The sequence below is a fragment of the Zea mays genome, chromosome 9, assembly GCF_902167145.1.
Source record: "Zea mays cultivar B73 chromosome 9, Zm-B73-REFERENCE-NAM-5.0, whole genome shotgun sequence".
In the NCBI taxonomy this organism is placed as follows: Eukaryota; Viridiplantae; Streptophyta; class Magnoliopsida; order Poales; family Poaceae; genus Zea; species Zea mays.
The window spans coordinates 13,959,747-13,982,801 of record NC_050104.1 but is presented as its reverse complement, the minus strand read 5'-3'; the positions used below and the strand labels follow the sequence as shown (position 1 = coordinate 13,982,801).

The 23,055-nt window shown below is 47.9% G+C and overlaps 1 protein-coding gene across 1 annotated transcript; it reads right to left on the bottom strand.

Annotated features, from left to right (window-relative positions):
* Window positions 1-7,749: 7,749 nt before the first annotated feature.
* On the bottom strand, window positions 7,750-11,673 carry LOC103639735 (putative leucine-rich repeat receptor-like serine/threonine-protein kinase At2g24130). Its single transcript, XM_008662459.2, has 2 exons — window positions 8,802-11,673; window positions 7,750-8,670 (listed from the first exon to the last, which is right to left on the bottom strand). Exons 1-2 carry the CDS (start codon window positions 11,359-11,361, stop codon window positions 8,276-8,278), a joined length of 2,955 nt encoding a protein of 984 aa, XP_008660681.1. The 5' UTR covers window positions 11,362-11,673; the 3' UTR covers window positions 7,750-8,275.
* Window positions 11,674-23,055: the final 11,382 nt, after the last annotated feature.

The following is a 23,055-nucleotide window of genomic DNA, read 5'->3' as shown; positions in this document are numbered from 1 at the left end:
GTGCCTCGCCCTTTGCCTTCTTGTATGCCTTCTTCTTCTCCCTCTTGCTCCCTTGTTCCTGGTCACTTTCATTATCGGGACAATTAGCAATAAAATGACCAAGCTTACCGCATTTGAAGCATGAGCGCTTCTCCTTTGTCTTGGTCTTGCTTGGCTGTCCCTTGCGACCTTTAAGCGCCGTCTTGAAGCGCTTAATGATGAGGGCCATCTCCTCATTATTTAGCCCGACCGCCTCAACTTGCGCCACCTTGCTTGGTAGCGCCTCCTTGCTCCTTGTTGCCTTGAGAGCAATGGGTTGAGGCTCATGGATTGGACCATTCAATGCGTCGTCCACGTATCTCGCCTCCTTGATCATCATTCTCCCGCTTACAAACTTCCCTAGAACTTCTTCGGGCGACATCTTGGTGTACCTAGGATTTTCACGAATATTGTTCACCAAATGAGGATCAAGAACGGTAAATGACCTTAGCATTAGGCGGACGACGTCGTGGTCCGTCCATCGCGTGCTTCCGTAGCTCCTTATTTTGTTGATAAGAGTCTTGAGCCGGTTGTATGTTTGAGTTGGCTCCTCGCCCCTTATCATTGCGAATCGTCCAAGCTCGCCCTCCACCAACTCCATCTTGGTGAGCAAGGTGACATCATTCCCCTCGTGAGAGATTTTGAGGGTGTCCCATATCTGCTTGGCGTTGTCCAAGCCGCTCACCTTATTGTACTCGTCCCTGCACAAAGAGGCTAGCAACACAGTAGTAGCTTGTGCATTTTTATGAATTTGTTCATTAATAAACATGGGACTATCCGTACTATCAAAGTGCATTCCACTTTCTACAATCTCCCATATGCTAGGATGGAGAGAGAACAAGTGACTACGCATTTTGTGACTCCAAAATCCGTAGTCCTCTCCATCAAAATGAGGAGGTTTACCAAGTGGAATAGATAATAAATGAGCATTAGTACTTTGAGGAATACGAGAGTAATCAAAAGAAAAGTTCGAATTGACCGGTTTCTTTCTCTCGTATTCGTTGTGGTCGTCGTCCTTTTGGGAGGAAGTAGACTCATCGCTGTCATAGTAGACGATCTCCTTGATGCGTCTTGTTTTCTTTTTCTTCCCATCTTTGCGTCTGTGGCCCGAGCCCGAGTCGTTGGACTTGTCATCCCTTGGCTCGTTGACGAAGGACTCCTTCTCCTTGTCGTTGATCACGATTCCCTTCCCCTTAGGATCCATCTCTTCGGGCGATTAGTCCCTTCTTGAAGAGAACGGCTCCGATACCAATTGAGAGCACCTAGAGGGGGGGTGAATAGGTGATCCTGTAAAAACTTAAACTTATAGCCACAAAAACTTGTTAAGTGTTAGCACAATGATTGCCAAGTGGCTAGAAAGGAGTCTCAACAAAACACAATACCACAAGAGATCAATCACAGAGATGACACAGTGGTTTATCCCGTGGTTCGGCCAAGACCAACGCTTGCCTACTCCACGTTGTGGCGTCCCAACGGACGAGGGTTGCAATCAACCCCTCTCAAGCGGTTCAAAGACCCACTTGAATACCACGGTGTTTTGCTTGCTTTTTCTCAATCCCGTTTGCGAGGAATCTCCACAACTTGGAGCCTCTCGCCCTTACAATTGAAGTTCACAAAGAAACACAGAGCAAGGGGGAATGAGCAACGCACACAAGACTTCAAAAGATCAGAGCAACAACATGCACACAAGTCGCAACAAGAGCTCGCAACACAACTCAAAGAGTTCACAACTCCACAAGAGCTCTATATGCTATCACAATGAAACGAATGCGCGAGATCGATGTCTTGGTGCTTAGGAATGTTGTAGGAATGCTTGGTGTGCTCCTCCATGCGCCTAGGGGTCCCTTTTATAGCCCCAAGGCAGCTAGGAGCCGTTGAGAGCAATTCTGGAAGGCTGATCTTGCCTTTTGTCATCGGGCGCACCGGACAGTCCGGTGCACACCGGACACTGTCCGGTGCCCGATTTCTTTCCTTAAATGGCGCAGCCGACCGTTGCAGATCTGGGAGCCGTTGGCGCACCGGACAGTCCGGTGCACACCGGACAGTCCGGTGCCCCCTTCCGACCGTTGGCTCGGCCACGTGTCGCGCACGGATTCCGCGGCCGACCGTTGGCCCGGCCGACCGTTGGCTCACCGGACAGTCCGGTGCACACCGGACAGTCCGGTGAATTTTAGCCGTACGCCGTCGGCGAATTCCCGAGAGCGACCACTTTGCTCGAGGCAGCCTGGCGCACCGGACACTGTCCGGTGCACCACCGGACAGTCCGGTGCTCCAGACCGAACAGCCTTTTGGCTGTACACAGCCAACTTTTCTCTGACTTGATTTCTCCTGTTTCAAGCATTTAGACACAATACATTAGTCTTCAAAACAATGTACTAAGGCTTAGAAACATACCTTTACTCTTGATTTGCACTTTGTCCATCCATGGGTATAGATTCACATTTAAGCACCTGTGTTGGCACTCAATCACCAAAATACTTAGAAATGGCCCAAGGGCACATTTCCCTTTCACTAGGTGATGATGGCCTTTGTGAAATGTGAATTCTACAAATTGGTGGCCCAATGGCCTTCTTGAATGAATTCTACAAAAAAGGGAAGCATCTGGTCCCTTCCCCGGAAACGTTCCAGTCAAATGACGATCGAGTAAAACCGCTGGAATCATCTATCGTCCCTTGTTGGATGAGGTCCCAGTCAGAGCAAATAAAATGGTTTTCGTTGCTCATTTGGTTGCCCATCCTTCTAACTCCCAATGTCAACGGAGTCGTACTGTGTTGTGGCCACGAGAGTGCCAGGACGGCACATGGCAATTGACAAACGGCAGTGGCCGGCTGGCCGCCAACCGAATCAGGCTCGTGCGCAAGCCTGCTTTGCATTCAGATTCCAGTCAGCTGCGAGCCGACTTGAACCCAGAACGCGAGCATCTCACAAGAATCATCCTTTGTTGTGATACCAGCGATGACCTCAGCACTGTCTGCTGCATCTCGTGGATATAATCAAGCATCGCCTAGGAATAGCTTCACACACAACAAAGTTCAATCCGAAACCAAATCATAAATAGGCGGCAGTCCAAGCATTATTCACAGAGCGTAAGGAAAATGGCAACTGACCACAGAACATTGTTGAATGATAACATCTCTACAAATCCACCAGTGCAAACAAAGACTAGACCATACATGTAGGCAAAAACGAAATACTTGTCGCAGCACAAGCCAGTTGCTACACCATTGTCAGTTTGTCACTAAACTTGGAACGACAAAGAAACTTAAGCAGACATTGTAGCCACTAACTCCATATTACCTTGCAGTGGCCTCGAACTAACGGTTGCCTTTGTAGCACCTAACAGAAACCAAAATAATAATAATATCAGTAAGTGGTTGCAAACACGAGAAAGAACTTTTCAAATAAAGGGGGTGGGATAAACGACCCCCATATAAATTATAACTGTGTAGCAAATTTGCAACAACAAAAAAAACACTAAAAAACCAACAACATATTCTCATTTACTATAAAATGAAACCATATAAACTTTTAGTATCAATTTATTATAATTCTAATTTCTAAACACGGAGCAAGAGAAATCTGCCCCCAGCTAAAGATTATCCTGGTTATCTGCCAATTCCAACCAGGACAAAAAAAAATTAACACAAAAGAACAAAACTATGCCAGTTCCATGATCAGGACAGGGAAGGCGGCTAAATGGCAAAACAGGTTTATGTTTCCAGTTGGCACTTGGCAGAATATTTGAACAAACCAGCAAGTTTAAATGGCAAGCCAATAGGTTAGAAGTTATACTTCAACTGATCAAAAATACAAGTCCATTAACGACAAGGTCTACAATGTGATCCTTTTGACTACCAATATCCATTATAAATTTAAAATATATTTTTCCTTACATAGAAAGGAGTTGTATGTTATGGTGGTGCGGGGGTGGTGGAGGTGGTGGTCTGGTACTCTGGTCCGATGGCGGTGGCGCGGTCGTGGCGATGGATAGTGACGTCGTGACGGTATTGGTTCACTCACTGCGCGTAGCACACTAGCACTGCGATATTGGGATCCGCTGGGTTGCTGGGGGCACGGGCGCACGACACCGAACTTCGCATGCCATTGTCCATTGGCCATTCCATCGGGTTCACGATGACTAGAGCGAATCACAAAATGACTAGAGATTCTCAAAATTTTAGATGGCTCGATCTGAATTTGCAAGACTGGAGACGACATATAAGGCTAGACTCTAGAGACATTTCTAATTTACAAGCGTGAAAAGACCACATCAAATGATACTCCCTCCTTCCAAAACTCCTCCCAAAATAGTATTTGTTTTATAGTGTTAATGAATGAAAGAGTGTTAATGAATCCATACAATATTTCATGTATGTGTATTATATGTGTCTAGATTCATTGTTATCCATTTCAATATGGACAAAAAAACTAAAACAAACTATATAATAAGACAGAGTGAGTATTGACGACAGACGCTATTTGTTGGGTTCTGATCCGCCGAACCACGTGATCAGTATGTTGACGACGTTATTGGTGTAGCACTCTATCTGATCCGCCGAACCACGTGATCCGCCGAACCATTGAGGCTCGTCAATTTATGTAAATTTATGTTTCGTTGCAATGCACGAGCACATACCTATAAGATATTAAGATCGAAGATAATATATATATTGTTTGTCTTCATGTATTACCTAACACTGTCTAGATGTACATAAATTACCATGATATTATATGTTCCCGTTGCAACGCACGGGCAGTCACCTAGTAAGATACTATAGAAGTCATAGTTATAGTCAGATTAAAGCCACGGTAAGCTGTAGCAAACAAGCTGCAAAGCCATATTTGAGGACATATATGGATCTTTTTTAGCTTTGTTTTTGAATAGGAAACAAAGTTCAAAGGGTGGCGCAGATTCTTCCACACAATGCACATATAGATCAATTTGAAGAACTATATTCTCAACTCTAGATTGTTGCAATCTAAAAATAAAGTTATATAGTCATATAGAGGTAGGTCAAACCTCCTCTCATACATAACTAAAGATTGTGTACACCCATATAGCACTCATATGCATGTTCTTGGAGGCCAACCAGGGTATAGAGATGGCAACGGGGATCCGATCCCCGATTCCTACGGAGAATTCTTCTAGAGAGATGGAGATGGGGAAGTTTCTCTCCCTATAGAGATGTAAACGGGAAATTATTTTCACGACGGGTAAACGGGGACGGGCATTCCCCATCCCATTTCCCGACCAAGATTTCCTCATTCTATCCCTAACCAGGGCCCAAGATGGAACCAACATGTATTCTTGGTAAGCTCAAGACTATCCTAGAATATGGTCTAAAAATACATTACTCTTCAACGTTTAGGCAAAAAAAAACAAATTTACACAACTAATAACCCAATTTGATGAACTAAATACATTATAAGACATTTTGGTTATTTTTTATGTACTGAATTAACAGATATTATATATATGTGGTATTGAATTATATATTACATGTTAAAAAAATTCCTCCATTACCCTAGATTTAAATCTTAGATCCGCCACTGGCTAGGGCAACTACTAAATTTAGCAAAGGTTATAAGCATAAGGGCCATGCATGTGGTTTATATTTCTCTAATATGTTGTTTTGGTTATAATTTGACAAGGTAAAATGCTAAACCCTAAATTAACAAACCCTAAAAGCTAAAATTGAATAGAAAGAGAGATTCAGTATACAAACCCTAAAGGGAGGGTATCCCTTTCAATCCACCTCTAAACCAACAAACCATCATCAGACTTTGTTTAGGTACTCTAGTATTAACCCCAATCCATATGTGTTGAGGTGGATTATGGTGTAAACTAGTTTAAGTTACACCACAATCCACCTCAATACAAATGAATTGAGATTAATACTAGAGTACCCAAACTAGATCTCACGAGGATTGGAGAATGGATGTATACAAAATAGCCCTAAAGGAGGGTATCACTAGTGTACGTAATGCCAAACTAGACCATCCAGCTTTGCCGTCTGCCGCTATGATGCCACATGGTTAATTACGCCGACTATACAAAAGAGATAAGATGATAAGAGCATTAGATTAGATGGAACGCACTGGGAAAAATGCATGCCGTACGTGTTAATTTCTGTGGCTGGCCTGCATTTATTTACTTCTTTTTTGGAAAAGGGATACTTAGTACCATCTTTTGTACGAAAAAGAACAAAAAGACAAACCGAGTGCAGTATGAATTAGAAATCACTGGGCTAGTTACAATCACATCAATCTTTGCGTGTATGTCGCTGTAATGCCTGCAACAGTTGGACAGTTGGACACTTTAGCAATTAGCACGCCACATACATCAGTCCGACCAAGCTGTTGATGCATGCAATAATGTACTCTACGTTTCCCTACGTTTTTCCATGTAGAATTAAATAAATTGATTCTCATAAATATATTAGTTCTTTTTAAAAAAAATCTTTATATTTCAAATGGCCTTAAGGTCGTGTTTGGTTTTGTTAGATGATAATATATAGTTAGCTACTCTTTTAAAAAAAATACTAGTCGGTTGCTCATGCGTTACGACGGTTACAACAATACTCATGTAAACTATCCACCAAAAAATTTCAAGATTTTTATTGATTGTCTCCGCTCTTCATATAGTATTTTTTGATTTGGCTAACTGATGTTATTGTTTACTCCATTCAATATGTCTTGGTACAACACGACTAATGAAGTGAGCGTTAGAAGAAAGTTCACAACGACTGACTGAACGAACATAGATTATAAAATGACATAATTTCACCATACATAGGCCAAATAAGAGAAAGTTTGTGAGCTCAAGTTTCTAAAATAAGTCACATGAACTCAAACTTATAAAAAGATGGATCAAAATATGGAGTTATTGCTAAAGTCAGGCATCAATAAAAACTGGATGCGCTCCATATAAATTATGCTACTTCGTAGCAATTACTAACGTTTAAAACCAACAAATAACCTTTCATTTTACTGTTAATGTGACAAATCATTGTTGCTCCATCCAATTCAGTAACCTCAAACACCATTGAGTCCATTGCGCCATGTGGTCTCAGAAACGACCTAATGCTTGCAAGAGCCAAGAACGTCGTGCCATGCTTGGGCTGTAGCCTCGGCCTATAGTGCTGGCCCGGCCCGACACGATTATATTTTTTTATTTTACAAAAAAACGTATATACATATATATAATTTATATTCAACATAAAAAACATCTGATCATGATGTTCTATTGGTTAGACAGCTTCACCCAGTGTCTCCCGCCATTCTTCCATCAAGGCATGGGTTCGAATCCCACCTCCTGCACTGAGTGGTTATTTGTAAAAAAATGACGCGGGACGGCCGTTGAAACTGGTGCTTTAAATATAGTATAGATAAGATATTTTGACTTATTAGATATATAGCTTTCACTATGGATATGATTTATATATGTGTCTAGATTTATCATCAAACATTTAAATGTATATAATAAAAATCAAAATCAAGAACTAAAACGACTACTATTTTGTGATCCAAATCGTGAGTAGTTTGTATTTTTATATATAAAGTAAATAGGCTCTTTTTTTTTACTCCATATGTAATAACCACATGTGTCTCTATCGCTTTCTGAATTGTAATATAGCCAAGTTGACTGAGCTAAAGCTGGCAGGCGTGCGATTAAAAAGCCTAATTGACCTCCACGATAAGAACAAGAACAACACGGAAGTTCCTGTCAAATAATCTCAAACAGCTAGCAGTATACCTGCAATGTTGGTGGGGAAGAGGGCATTATTATTACAATCATACATGATCATCAGATGCATCGAACAGTGCCAGTCGGTCGGGTACTACTGGGGGTTTGTTTATGATTGATCGCGAGCACCTGAATAATGACCTAACTCAAGAGCCTTTTCGCTTCCTACACCGCGCCACCGCTAATGGAGTCCGACATGTTTGCAGCACAACAGCAAAGATGAATCGAGTGCCTTCTCCATCGCGCAATTAACAACTCAAAGAATCAGCACTACTAGCTCAGCAGTAGGCGACTCCCAACCATGGAAATAAACAAATCAATGGTGGTGGCAGCTAGCCGGAGGTGGGAGAGACGACGACCGAGATCGATCGAATCCAGCCACCACCCACCGTAACCACGGAAAGCAGTAGAGGAGCGCGCGGCAGAGCACGCCGTACAGGATGTTTCCTGGCGGCGCGTGCGTGCATGCACTAATGAGTTTATCCTAAACAATCCGTAGCATTGGGTGCTTCAGTTAGAGAACAGCGACGAGTCTTTGGTCGAGAGCGAACGGCGGCCGCCGCCGCGCCGGGCGAGGTCCTCCCTGAGCAGTGTGATCTCGTGGCAGACGTCCGCCATGGTGGGCCGCAGCGCCGGCGAGTGCTGCGTGCACACGAGCCCGAGCTCGATCAGCTCGACCACGGCCACTTCGGCCGCCGCCGCCTCGAGCGCCCGCTCCCGCCACGGCGCGTGCGCGAGGACGGCGGCGACGTCGTGCGGGTAGTGCCGCCTCACCCAGTCGTGCAGCGTCAGCCCCTCGTGGAAGATCACGTCCGTTGGCCTCTTCCCTGTGATGAGCTCCAGAAGCATCACGCCGAAGCTGTACACGTCGCCCTGCGTCGAAGGATGCCTTCCTAATCCATACTCTGATTTAAAACAAAATAATTAGCAATGCATGATGTCAAAGTTGAAACTAATTAATTAATAAGCATGCTTGGGCCCAGTGTCATCGTATGCATGCATACACGTAACACGTAGTCTGGGCGAACGTGCGTACCAGGTGCGATGTACCCAACAGAGCCCTGCAACAGTCCGGTGATGGAGTTGCACGGGGCGGACTCGTCGCTGGTGCTGATGGCTTCTTCGCCGACGGCGACGAGCCGCGCGATGCCGAAGTCCGATATCACGGCGCGCATCTCCTCGTCGAGGAGGACGTTGCTTGGCTTGAGGTCGCAGTGCACGACCCGGACCGGCGCGTAGTGGTGCAGGTACGCCATCCCCTCGGCGACGTCGTTCACGATGCCCATGATCTGGCCAAAGTCCAGGCCGGCATTGTCCCCCTGCGGCCGCGGGTAGAGGAGGCCGTCGAGGCTGCCTCTCGGCATCAGCGGCAGCACGAGCGCGTTGAAGCTGGCCGTGCTGCAGGTGGTGATCACCCTGACGAGGTTCTTATGGCGTGTCCGCTTCAGCACCTCGCACTCCCTCTTGAAGCTGCCTGAGACCTCGCCGCCACCCTTCGGGTCCAGCACCTTCACGGCCACGCGCGCGCCGTCGCGGAGCGTCCCCTCGTAGACGCGCCCGAAGCGGCCGGCGCCGATCAGGCCCTCCTGGACGAAGCCACCGGTCGCCTCACAGAGCTCCCGGTGTGATATCCTTGGGTGTTCCCTCTCCGCCTGGTCCTCGACGTCGACGAGGCGGCGCCCCGATCGCTTCGCCCTCGCGGCCACCATGGACCGGCACCCGACCGCGCAAAGCATGAAGGACACGGCGGCGACGATGCCAGCGACGGCGGGTACCATCGGACGCCGGCGACGCGCACGCCGCAGCGGCTCGCACGTGGCGATGCCGGGAACGTAACCGCAAAGGCCGGGGTTGCCTCGGAACGCCTCCGCCGAGAGGTTCGCAAGCACGCCGGCGCGTGGCACCACTCCGGAGAAGTTGTTGTACGAGAAGTTGGCGTCCCGGAGCGACGTGGACACCAGCAGCGACGCGGGCAGGGGTCCGGACAGGGCGTTGCGCGAAACGTCGAGCACCTGCAGGAACGGCAGCGCCGCCACGGACGGCGGGAGCGCGCCGCGCAGCGTGTTGCCCGAGAGGTTGAGGTACTCGAGCGCGACGCAGCTGCCGAGCTGCGACGGGATCGTGCCGGCGAGCCTGTTCGCGGACAGATCGAGCGCCAGGATCATGTCCATCTTGCTGAGCTCGAGAGGGAGAGGCCCCTCGAGGCGGTTGTTCGACAGGTTCAGGTAGAGCTTGAGGCTGCTCAGGGCAGCGACGTACGCCGGGATCGGGCCTTGCAAGCCATTGTAGGAGAGGTCTAGGATCTCCAGGTTCAGGCAATCTCCGAGGCTGGGGGGGATGGCGCCGGAGAGCTGGTTGTGGTGCAGCATTAGCCGCCTGAGCTGCGTCAGGTTGGAGAGCGTGTCCGGGATCGCTCCAGCGAGGCGGTTGCCGGAGAAATCGACGAGGCCGAGGTGCGGTATCTCGCCGATGGATCTCGGGATCTCGCCGGAGAGGAGATTGTTCGACAGGTACAGCCGCTCGAGCAGGCGCATCTGCGACATCTCCGGCGGGATGGAGCCGTTGAGGAGGTTGTTAGAGAGGTTGAGGTACGTGAGGTTGACGAGGCCGGAGATGTTGCGCGGGATGGAGCCCGAGATAGCGTTGTCCTCGAGGTGGAGCTGCCGGAGTCCATGCGGGAGCCCACCGTCGAACGGCGGCAGCCGCCCGCCGAGGCCGTTCCCGGCGAGCTCGAGCTCCTGCAGGCGAGTGCAGTTGCTCAGGGAGCGGAAGAAGGGGTCGAGGTCGGTGTTGCCACCGTGGCTGGAGAGGTTGTTGTACGAGAGGTAGAGGTACTGGAGCCGCGGCAGCCTGCCGAACACCTGCGACGGCAGCTCCCCGGCCAGGTAGTTGGACTCCAAGTCGATCCACTCGAGCATGGAGGAGTTGGCCAGCGCCTGCGGGATCGCGCCGGACAGCTCGTTGGACCAGAGCAGGAGGTACCGGAGGCTGGGGAGGCGGCAGCCGGCGGCGTAGGGAATGCCGCCGGCGAGGGAGTTGTTGGCGAGGTCCAGGTACTGCAGCGCGGAGCAGTTGCAGAAGAGCGCGCCCGGGATGCCGCCGGAGAGACGGTTCCCGCTGAGGTCGAGGAAGTAGAGCTTGTCGAGTAGACCGAGCCCGGCGGGGACCGCGCCCTCGAGCAGGTTGTTCGCTAGGCTGAGCTGCGTCAGCGCCGACAGCGCGCCGACCTCCGGCGGGATCGCGCCGGCGAACGAGTTGCTGGAAAGATCGAGCACCGCGACGGAAGACAGCCGGCCCAGCGCCGGCGACACCGCTCCGCCGAGCTGCTTCCCGCTCAGCACCAGCTGCGTGACGCGCCGGCTCCGGCCACCGCCGCCGCACGTGACGCCCGTCCAGTTGCAGAACCCCGGTGAGCGGCCCCAGTCCGCGAGCACGCCGCCTGGGTCCGCCGACACGTCGGAGAGGAACGCGAGGAGCGCCGCCCGGTCGTCGGCGTCGGCCAATGCGTGCGGTCGTGCGGCGACAGCGATCGGCACGAGACCGACGACGTGAAAGGTGGTGATGATGATGATGATTGGGATGAGCAGTTTGGCCATGGTGGCGTGGCGGCCGAAAGCGCAGTGGTGGCGACGGGGCGGGTGTGGTGGTGGTGACCATATTGATAGCAACGTCTGCTACAATGCCGTGGGTTTTATGGTGAACAGGGGCCGATCAGGTGTAGTACGTACGTACGTAGCTGGAGCCTGGAGAAGATACGAGGAAGGGAAAGAAAGGCGGGAAGAAGGTGGCTGCCTAACTGCAGTAGTTGAAACTTGGAAGGCAGCGGATTATTAGCTAGCCCTTGGCGGCTTTGGCGCCAAATGGTTGACTTGGGTTTCGGTGATTCACCATCTCATCTGAGGTAGCTCGATCACCTGGAGATTTCACAGTCGTCCTACCATAGTTTTTTTTTTTGGGTATGAATAAAACCACCCTAATCAAGTCGGCGTCAGTGTCCTTTTCTTACCATGAAGGCGTTCAAGCGTACACACGCAATCATACATAAACTAGAAGTTGCACTAGTGTTAATAAAGCTAGCTAGCTAGTGTGCGCGTGCCATTATTTGGGTGACGATCGAGTCGGATTTGGGTGGGATCAAGCCCTAACACGCACGCGCGTGCCATTAGAAGCACTGGTTAGATTAATTAAACTATGATTCATTTGCATGGTAGCTGCGTCCACGAAACAAAGTCGGCCGGGTACCAGCATGCGGTACGTTTCCATCATCTCCTGTTATCGTGCTTTGCTACGTCATGTGGGCGAGTTACGTTGGTGCGTGTCGTGTTGTCGTGTCGTGTATGTGTGTGTAAAAGCTTTGCCGTGTGACGCGGCGACCCGTTGACACTGCACCTACCATCAAAGAGCAGCCGCCCACGGATGATTAATTGGTGGTCGGCCGGCCGGCCGGGGACCGCCGCCGGTCGGTCGGTGCGGTTGGGGAGAGGCCTCCGATGACGATGGCCGATGGGTGACCCGGACGGGCCGGGGCATGCAACCAAGCTCCACCCTGTACGTATTTACGTGTATACGTTCTGTCGTCGTCGTCCAGGAAATGGCCAACAACACACACACGCCAACAGTACACAGATCGTCAAAGAAGAACAGTCACACAGTACGTGATAATAACAACGTACTGCAGGTTTAGCTAGAGTACACAGATGCAACATGGTAACACAATATAATTTGCAAGTCAACACATACACTATGCTAGTTCTTAGAGTAGCTAGGTGTCCCCACAGTGCCGCGTTCGACGGCTAATAATGTCATCGGAGGGAGTGGTGATGAGTCGTCGATCGAGAGCCTGAACGATAGGCCAGAAAACGACCGATGAGAAATTACCTGAGTGGAAGGTGAAAAACTGTCATGGATACGTGGAGACCGATCCAAGTCCTTTTTCCCGCCTCAATTACGTATGCCATCTCATTAATTAAGAAGCCAAAATATAAAGAAAGGCCAGCTGGCAGCTCACATGGATAGATGCGTAGTATATATTGTTGTAATATTAGAGAAATAAGTGACATGTTTCCTTCATATTTAAATATATTAAATATACTAATTCCGAATAAAACAAGCATATCACTTAGATAAATGCCATATGTAATTATAACAGCAATGAACAGTAGCAATTCTAGAACATGAAAACATGTAATATAGCTACTCAAATCCATTTGCAAATTAAACATGGCTAGTAGATGAAGAAGGCAGATCAAACAAATAAACATGATTGTTTAAATTAAAATATTGCTCTCAAAATAGCGGGTTGCTGCAATAAACAGCCCTCCAACGCTAAAGGGTGATCAAAGATCCTCGACTAACGTGACAGTCCTATCTTACCAAATCAGGGTTTTAGATCAAATATTATGAGCCTAGAAATCAAGCATGAATATCAAGATCAAAACAGTGTGCACAAAAATTAAGGAATAATAGTGAACTTAAATAATCAGCCTGCACAATAGTAAAAGATGACTAGGCACAAATAATATCAATGCTGAAAATTAACAACACACTAAAACCCAGACTGTCTGAGAGCACCTAGAGGGGGGGTGAATAGGTGATCCTGTAAAACTTCAAAACTTAAGCCACAAAAAACTTTGTTAAGTGTTAGCACAATTATGGCCAAGTGGCTAGAGAGGAGTCAAAACACAATAACCACAAGAAATCAATCACAGAGATGACACGGTGGTTATCCCGTGGTTCGGCCAAGTACAAAACTTGCCTACTCCACGTTGTGGCGTCCCAACGGACGAGAGTTGCACTCAACTCCTCTCAAGTGATCCAATGATCAACTTGAATACCACGGTGTTCTTGCTTTTCTTTTCTCAATCCCGTTTGCGAGGAATCTCCACAACTTGGAGCCTCTCGCCCTTACAAAAGATGTTCACAGAGAATCACGGAGCAAGGGAGGGATTAGCAACTCACACACAACACAAAAATCACAGCGAATACGCACACACAAGACCCAGACTTGAGCTCAGAAGACTAGCACACTAGAACGGAGCTCAAATCACTAGAATGTCGAACAAGTGCGCAAGATTGATGTGTGAGTGATCAAGAGTGCTCAAGGAATGCTTGGTGTACTCCTCCATGCGCCTAGGGGTCCCTTTTATAGCCCCAAGGTAGCTAGGAGCCGTTGAGAACACATCTGGAAGGCTATCTTTGCCTTCTGTCGTCGGGCGCACCGGACAGTCCGGTGCACACCGGACACTGTCCGGTGCCCGATTTGATTCCATACAAAGCTCATCCGACCGTTGCTTTCTGATGCAGATCTGCGCACAGTTGGCGCACCGGACATGTCCGGTGCACACCGGACAGTCCGGTGTACCTTTCCGACCGTTGGCTCGGCCACGTGTCGCGCGCCGATCGCGCGGCCGACCGTTGGCTCACCGGACAGTCCGGTGCACACCGGACAGTCCGATGAATTTTAGCCGAAGTCGCCGGAGAAAAACCCGAGAGCGGCCTCTTCGGCCGAGGCGGCCAGGCGCACCGGACACTGTCCGGTGCACCACCGGACAGTCCGGTGCCCCAGATCGAAGCAGCCCCTTGGCTGCACACAGCCAAGTCTTCTCTTCTCTTCTTCTTTCTGTTTCTAACACTTAGACAAATATATTAGTACACAAAACCAATGTACTAAGACTTAGAAACATACCTTTGCTCTAGATTTGCACTTTGTTCATCCATTGCATAAATCCACATTTAAGCACTTGAGTTGGCACTCAATCACCAAAATACTTAGAAATGGCCCAAGGGCACATTTCCCTTTCAATCTCCCCCTTTTTGGTGATTTATGCCAACACAACATAAAGCAACTAGAACAAGTGCAAAATCACTTCAAATGAAAACTCAAATTGGTTTTGATTCAATTTTGGCATATATGGATCATCCTTTGCCACCACTTGGTTTGTTTTTGCAAATCAAACTCAAATCTCTATCTCTAAGTCAAACACACATGTTGAAGCATAAAGAGAGTCATTCCAAAGAAATTTGACCACGAATTTCAAAAACTCCCCCTTTTTCCCATAATCAACATTTCTCCCCACAAGTAGCCAATTTTTGACAGAGAGACAAAAAAAGCGTTTGACACAACAAAAACTCTATTCTACTATTTTCAAAATCTCTCAAGTGGTAGCTGATCCATTTATCACTTTGGCCTTTATTTTCTCCCCCTTTGGCATCAAGCACCAAAACGGGATCAATTGTGGCCCTTTAACCCCATTGCCTCACCAAAATCTTCAATTAAGAGTACAAAGGCAATAAGATCATGGAGATGAACTTGGAATAAGTTACCCTCTCATCGGAGTGCAGTGGAAGTCTTGCATGGACCAAGTTCACCTTTCCCCTTTCAATCCACCTTCGAGACTAAATCAATCAAACTCAAGCAAATGGTTAGTCTCAAAGGGTCAAGTTGTAACACATCTCCCCCTCAACATGTGCATCACTTTGCAACGGACTTGTGAGGTCCGGGGAGTGTTTGTACAACTTGAGCACCACAATAAGCAACAAAATGCAGAATGAACCTGATCAAATGCATAAACACATGTATGCTACAATTCAATCCAAGTTCCGCGAATCTAAGACATTTAGCTCACTACGCAACCTGCAAAAGGTCTTCTCATCTAGAGGCTTAGTGAAGATATCGGCTAGCTGGTTCTCGGTGCTAACATGAAACACTTCGATATCTCCCTTTTGCTGGTGGTCTCTCAAAAAGTGATGCCGGATGTCTATGTGCTTTGTGCGGCTGTGTTCAACAGGATTTTCCGCCATGCGGATAGCACTCTCATTGTCACATAGGAGTGGGACTTTGCTCAGATTGTAGCCAAAGTCCCGGAGGGTTTGCCTCATCCAAAGTAGTTGCGCGCAACACTGACCTGCGGCAACGTACTCGGCCTCAGCGGTGGATAGGGCAACGGAGGTTTGTTTCTTAGAGTTCCATGACACCAGGGACCTTCCTAAGAATTGGCACGTCCCTGATGTACTCTTCCTATCGACCTTACATCCAGCATAGTCGGAGTCTGAGTATCCAACCAAGTCAAAGGTAGACCCCTTTGGATACCAGAGCCCGAAGCAAGGCGTAGCAACCAAATATCTAAGAATTCGCTTCACCGCCACTAAGTGACACTCCTTAGGATCGGATTGAAATCTAGCACACATGCATACGCTAAGCATAATGTCCGGTCTACTAGCACATAAGTAAAGCAAAGAACCTATCATTGATCGGTATGCTTTTTGATCAACGGACTTACCTCCTTTGTTGAGGTCGGTGTGTCCGTCGGTCCCCATCGGAGTCTTGGCGGGCTTGGCGTCCTTCATCCCAAACCGCTTTAGCAGATCTTGCGTGTACTTCGTTTGGGAGATGAAGGTGCCGTCCTTGAGTTGCTTCACTTGGAACCCAAGGAAGTAGTTCAACTCGCCCATCATCGACATCTCGAATTTCTGCGTCATCACCCTGCTAAACTCTTCACAAGACTTTTGATTAGTAGAACCAAATATTATGTCATCGACATAAATTTGGCACACAAACAAATCACCATCACATGTCTTTGTAAAAAGAGTTGGATCGGCTTTCCCAACCTTGAAAGCATTAGCAATTAAAAAGTCTCTAAGGCATTCATACCATGCTCTTGGGGCTTGCTTAAGTCCATAGAGCGCCTTAGAGAGCTTACACACGTGGTCGGGGTGCCGTTCATCCTCGAAGCCAGGGGGTTGCTCCACGTACACCTCCTCCTTGATTGGCCCGTTGAGGAAGGCGCTCTTCACATCCATTTGGTACAACCTGAAAGAATGGTGAGCGGCATATGCTAGCAAGATACGAATGGACTCTAGCCTAGCCACAGGAGCAAAAGTCTCCTCGAAATCCAGACCTGCGACTTGGGCATAACCTTTTGCCACAAGTCGAGCCTTGTTTCTCGTCACCACCCCGTGCTTGTCCTGTTTGTTGCGGAATACCCACTTGGTTCCCACAACATTTTGCTTCGGACGAGGTACCAGCGTCCAAACTTCATTTCTCTTGAAGTTGTTGAGCTCCTCTTGCATGGCCAACACCCAGTCCGGATCTAGCAAGGCCTCTTCTACCCTGAAAGGCTCAATAGAAGAGACAAAGGAGTAATGCTCACAAAAATTAACTAATCGAGATCGAGTAGTTACTCCCTTGCTAATATCACCCAGAATTTGGTCGACGGGATGATCCCTTTGAATCATCGCTCGAACTTGGGTTGGAGGTGCCGGTTGCGCTTCTTCCTCCATCACATGATTATCTTGTGCTCCCCCTTGATCACACGCCTCCACTTGAGGTACCTGTTCATCACCTTTGGTTGGGGGATTCACCATGGTTGAGGAAGAAGGTTGATCACGTTCATCTTGTTCCTGTGGCCGCACTTCTCCAATCGCCATGGTTCGTATAGCGGCCGTCGGAACATCTTCTTCATCTACATCATCACAATCAACAACTTGCTCTCTTGGAGAGCCATTAGTCTCATCAAATACAACGTCGCTAGAGACTTCAACCAAACCCGATGATTTGTTGAAGACTCTATACGCCTTTGTATTTGAGTCATAACCTAACAAAAACCCTTCTACAGCTTTGGGAGCAAATTTAGAATTTCTACCCTTCTTCACTAGAATGTAGCACTTGCTCCCAAAAACACGAAAGTAGGATACATTGGGTTTGTTACCGGTTAGTAGCTCATACGACGTCTTCTTGAGGAGGCGATGAAGGTAGACCCTGTTGATGGCGTGGCAAGCCGTGTTTACGGCTTCCGTCCAAAAGTACTCGGGGGTCTTGAATTCTCCTAGCATCGTCCTCGCCATGTCGATGAGCGTCCTGTTCTTCCTCTCTACCACACCATTTTGCTGTGGTGTGTAGGGAGCGGAGAACTCATGCTTGATCCCTTCTTCTTCAAGGAATTCCTCCACTTGAAGATTCTTGAACTCGGACCCGTTGTCGCTCCTTATCTTCTTCACTTTGAGCTCAAACTCATTTTGAGCTCTCCTAAGGAAGCGCTTGAGGGTCCCTTGGGTTTCAGACTTATCCTGCAAAAAGAACACCCAAGTGAAGCGGGAAAAGTCATCAACAATAACCAGACCATACTTACTTCCTCCTATGCTTAGATAGGCGACGGGTCCGAAGAGATCCATATGCAACAGCTCCAGAGGTCTTGAAGTGGTCATCACATTCTTGCTGTGATGCGCTCCTCCCACCTGTTTACCTGCTTGACAAGCTGCACAAGGTCTATCTTTTTCGAATTGCACATTAGTTAGACCTATCACGTGTTCTCCCTTTAGAAGCTTGTGAAGGTTCTTCATCCCCACATGTGCTAAGCGGCGATGCCACAGCCAGCCCATGCTAGTCTTAGCTATTAAGCATGCATCTAGACCGGCCTCTTCTTTTGCAAAATCAACTAAATAAAGTTTGTCGTCTAATACACCCTTAAAAGCTAGTGAACCATCACTTCTTCTAAAGACAGACACATCTACATTCGTAAATAGACAGTTATACCCCATGTTGCATAATTGACTAACAGATAGCAAATTATAACCAAGAGACTCTACTAAAAACACATTAGAGATAGAGTGCTCATTAGAAATTGCAATTTTACCTAACCCTTTTACCTTGCCTTGATTCCCATCACCGAATATGATTGAATCTTGGGAATCCTTATTCTTGACGTAGGAGGTGAACATCTTCTTCTCCCCCGTCATATGGTTTGTGCATCCGCTGTCAATAATCCAGCTTGAACCCCCGGATGCATAAACCTGCAAGGCAAATTTAGGCTTGGGACTTAGGTACCCAACTCATGTTGGGTCCTACAAGGTTAGCACAAATATTCTTAGGGACCCAAATGCAAGTTTTGTCTCCCTTGCATTTTGCCCCTAACTTCCTAGCAACAATTTTCTTATCCTTTCTACAAATAGCAAAGGAAGCATTTAAAGCACAGTAAATTGTAGAAGGTTCATTCACTACATTCCTAGGAGCATTATGAACAACATTTCTCCTAAGCATATTTCTACCAGGCATAACATGAGAACTAGAAGCAGTCATAGCATAAGAGTCATAAGCATGTGAACCAAAAACATCATGACCTCTAAAAGCATTTCTAGAATATCTCCTATCATTATATAAAAAGGCATGGTTCCTTTTAGCACTAGTAGCCATAGGAGCCTTCCCTTTCTCCTTAGTGGGAATGGGAGCCTTATGGCTTGTTAAGTTCTTGACTTCCCTCTTGAAGCCAAGTCCATCCTTAATTGAGGGGTGTCTACCAACCGTGTAGGCATCCCTAGCAAATTTTATTTTATCAACTTCACTCTTGCTAGTCTTAAGTTGAGCATTAAGACTAGCCACTTCATCATTTAGTTTTGAAATTGAAACTAAGTGTTCACTACAAGCATTAACATCAAAATCCTTACACCTAGTGCAAATTGCAATATTTTCAACACAAGAGTTACTTGCTACTTCTAGTTTAGCATTTAGAACATTAATTTCACCTTTTAAAGAAGAAATGGTTTCATTACAAGTAGAAAGTTCACAAGAAAGTATTTCATTTCTTTTAACTTCTAGAGCAAGTGAATTTTGTGCACTAACAAATTTATCATGTTCTTCATATAAAAGGTCTTCTTGTTTCTCTAAGATTCTATCCTTTTCATTTAAGGCATCAATCAACTCATTAATCTTAGCTATCTTAGTTCTATCCAATCCCTTGAATAAACTAGAGTAATCAATTTCATCCTCACTAGATTCATCATCACTAGAAGAATCATAAGTATTAGCATTACGAGTGATTACCTTCTTTTCCCTTGCCATGAGGCAAGTGTGATGCTCGTTGGGGAAGAGGGTTGATTTGTTGAAGGCGGTGGCGGCGAGTCCTTCATTGTCGGAGTCGGAAGAGGAGCAATCCGAGTCCCACTCCTTGCCTAGATGCGCCTCGCCCTTTGCCTTCTTGTAATGCTTCTTCTTTTCCCTCTTGTTTCCCTTTTCCTGGTCACTATCATTATCGGGACAGTTAGCAATAAAATGACCAAGCTTACCGCATTTGAAGCATGATCTCTTTCCCTTGGTCTTGGCCTTGCTTGGCTGTCCCTTTCGACTTTTTAGCGTCGTCTTGAATCTTTTAATGATGAGGGCCATCTCTTCATCGTTAAGACCGGCAGCCTCAATTTGTGCCACCTTGCTGGGTAGCGACTCCTTACTCCTTGTTGCCTTTAGAGCAATGGGTTGAGGCTCGTGGAGTGGACCGTTCAACGCGTCGTCGACGTATCTTGCCTCCTTGATCATCATCCGCCCGCTCACGAATTTTCCAAGTACCTCTTCGGGCGTCATCTTCGTGTACCTGGGATTCTCACGAATATTGTTCACGAGATGAGGATCAAGAACGGTAAATGACCTGAGCAGTAGGCGGACGACGTCGTGATCCGTCCAACGCGTGCTTCCGTAGCTCCTTATTTTGTTGATAAGGGTCTTGAGCCGGTTGTATGTTTGAGTTGGCTCCTCGTCCCTTATCATCGCGAATCGTCCAAGCTCGCCCTCCACCAACTCCATTTTGGTGAGCAAGGTAGCGTCATTTCCCTCATGAGAGATCTTGAGGGTATCCCAGATTTGCTTGGCGTTATCCAAGCCACTCACCTTGTTATATTCATCCCTGCACAATGAAGCTAGAAGAACAGTAGTAGCTTGGGCATTCTTATGGATTTGCTCATTAATGAATATAGGACTATCCGAACTATTAAAGTGCATTCCACTATCTACAATCTCCCATATACTAGGATGGAGAGAGAATAGGTGACTACGCATTTTGTGGCTCCAAAATCCGTAGTCCTCCCCATCAAAGTGTGGGGGCTTGCCGAGTGGAATGGAAAGCAAATGTGAATTTGAACTTTGCGGAATGCGAGAGTAGTCAAAGGAAAAGTTAGAATTGACCGGTTTCCTTTGCTCGTAGTCGTTGTGGTCGTCGTCCTTTTGGGAAGAAGTAGACTCATCACTGTCGTCGTAGTAGACGATCTCCTTGATGCGCCTTGTTTTCTTCTTCTTTCCTTCCTTCCGTCTATGACCCGAGCCAGAGTCGTTAGGCTTGTCATCTTTGGGCTCGTTGACGAAGGACTCCTTCTCCTTATCGTTGATCACGATTCCCTTCCCCTTAGGATCCATCTCTTCGGGCGATTAGTCCCTTTCTTGAAGAGAACGGCTCCGATACCAATTGAGAGCACCTAGAGGGGGGGTGAATAGGTGATCCTGTAAAACTTCAAAACTTAAGCCACAAAAAACTTTGTTAAGTGTTAGCACAATTATGGCCAAGTGGCTAGAGAGGAGTCAAAACACAATAACCACAAGAAATCAATCACAGAGATGACACGGTGGTTATCCCGTGGTTCGGCCAAGTACAAAACTTGCCTACTCCACGTTGTGGCGTCCCAACGGACGAGAGTTGCACTCAACTCCTCTCAAGTGATCCAATGATCAACTTGAATACCACGGTGTTCTTGCTTTTCTTTTCTCAATCCCGTTTGCGAGGAATCTCCACAACTTGGAGCCTCTCGCCCTTACAAAAGATGTTCACAGAGAATCACGGAGCAAGGGAGGGATTAGCAACTCACACACAACACAAAAATCATAGCGAATACGCACACACAAGACCCAGACTTGAGCTCAGAAGACTAGCACACTAGAACGGAGCTCAAATCACTAGAATGTCGAACAAGTGCGCAAGATTGATGTGTGAGTGATCAAGAGTGCTCAAGGAATGCTTGGTGTACTCCTCCATGCGCCTAGGGGTCCCTTTTATAGCCCCAAGGCAGCTAGGAGCCGTTGAGAACACATCTGGAAGGCTATCTTTGCCTTCTGTCGTCGGGCGCACCGGACAGTCCGGTGCACACCGGACACTGTCCGGTGCCCGATTTGATTCCATACAAAGCTCATCCGACCGTTGCTTTCTGATGCAGATCTGCGCACAGTTGGCGCACCGGACATGTCCGGTGCACACCGGACAGTCCGGTGTACCTTTCCGACCGTTGGCTCGGCCACGTGTCGCGCGCCGATCGCGCGGCCGACCGTTGGCTCACCGGACAGTCCGGTGCACACCGGACAGTCCGGTGAATTTTAGCCGAAGTCGCCGGAGAAAAACCCGAGAGCGGCCTCTTCGGCCGAGGCGGCCAGGCGCACCGGACACTGTCCGGTGCACCACCGGACAGTCCGGTGCCCCAGATCGAAGCAGCCCCTTGGCTGCACACAGCCAAGTCTTCTCTTCTCTTCTTCTTTCTGTTTCTAACACTTAGACAAATATATTAGTACACAAAACCAATGTACTAAGACTTAGAAACATACCTTTGCTCTAGATTTGCACTTTGTTCATCCATTGCATAAATCCACATTTAAGCACTTGAGTTGGCACTCAATCACCAAAATACTTAGAAATGGCCCAAGGGCACATTTCCCTTTCACTGTCACGTTGTCTCACTACACCGCTATCATCATCGAGCATTTAATCCGCCCACAAATTGTGCAATCACACCCAAATAAATAATACTAGCAGATTGCACAAAATTACTCAATAAATAAAGTGAGGCAACGGGTAACTTACAGCACGTAGATTGTCTACGTGGGAAGACCAGCTCAGCGAACACGAAGTTCTGTCCCAGAAAACCAATTCCGCCGCCCACGTCCGGGCCTGCACGGCGGGAGGTTGACGGAGATACTAGAGCCGCTGCCGGAGCCGAGGGAGACGTCCACGGCACCAGCCCGAGAAGACGAACACCGCGCAGCAGGGAGCCCAAGCACCAGGCCACGGTGGACAACAATCAGAGCATACGGAGCACCACACAGGCGCACTGGAACTGCACAGCAACACACTAATGCCGCACAGCACGTGCACAGCACCACCTCCACTCTCTTCCACCAACAAGACGAATACCAGAACACCAAGAATCGAAGGGATCGATTTGCACCGAGACTGGAATCGTGAGGAGGAAGAGAAACAGGGAACTGCGTTTTTATTTTTTACCGAGAGAGAATGGCCAGGGGCTTGTCTCCATACTTAAGGAGCATAGGAGAGGAGGATAACAACCGGATCCGCATGAGCCTTGGCCGAACCAGCCGTAGAGAACGGAGCAGCCGTTGAAACCACCGTCGCCGCCATTCACTCGGCTGCTGCCGAGTCGCCCATCTCTCTCTGGCTCTGGCCATCGGCCGTTCGGCCACCTCTTCCTGGCCGCTCGATCCCTGGCTGCTCTCCCACGCCAGCCGGCTGGGCTGCTCGGCCCATGGCCCT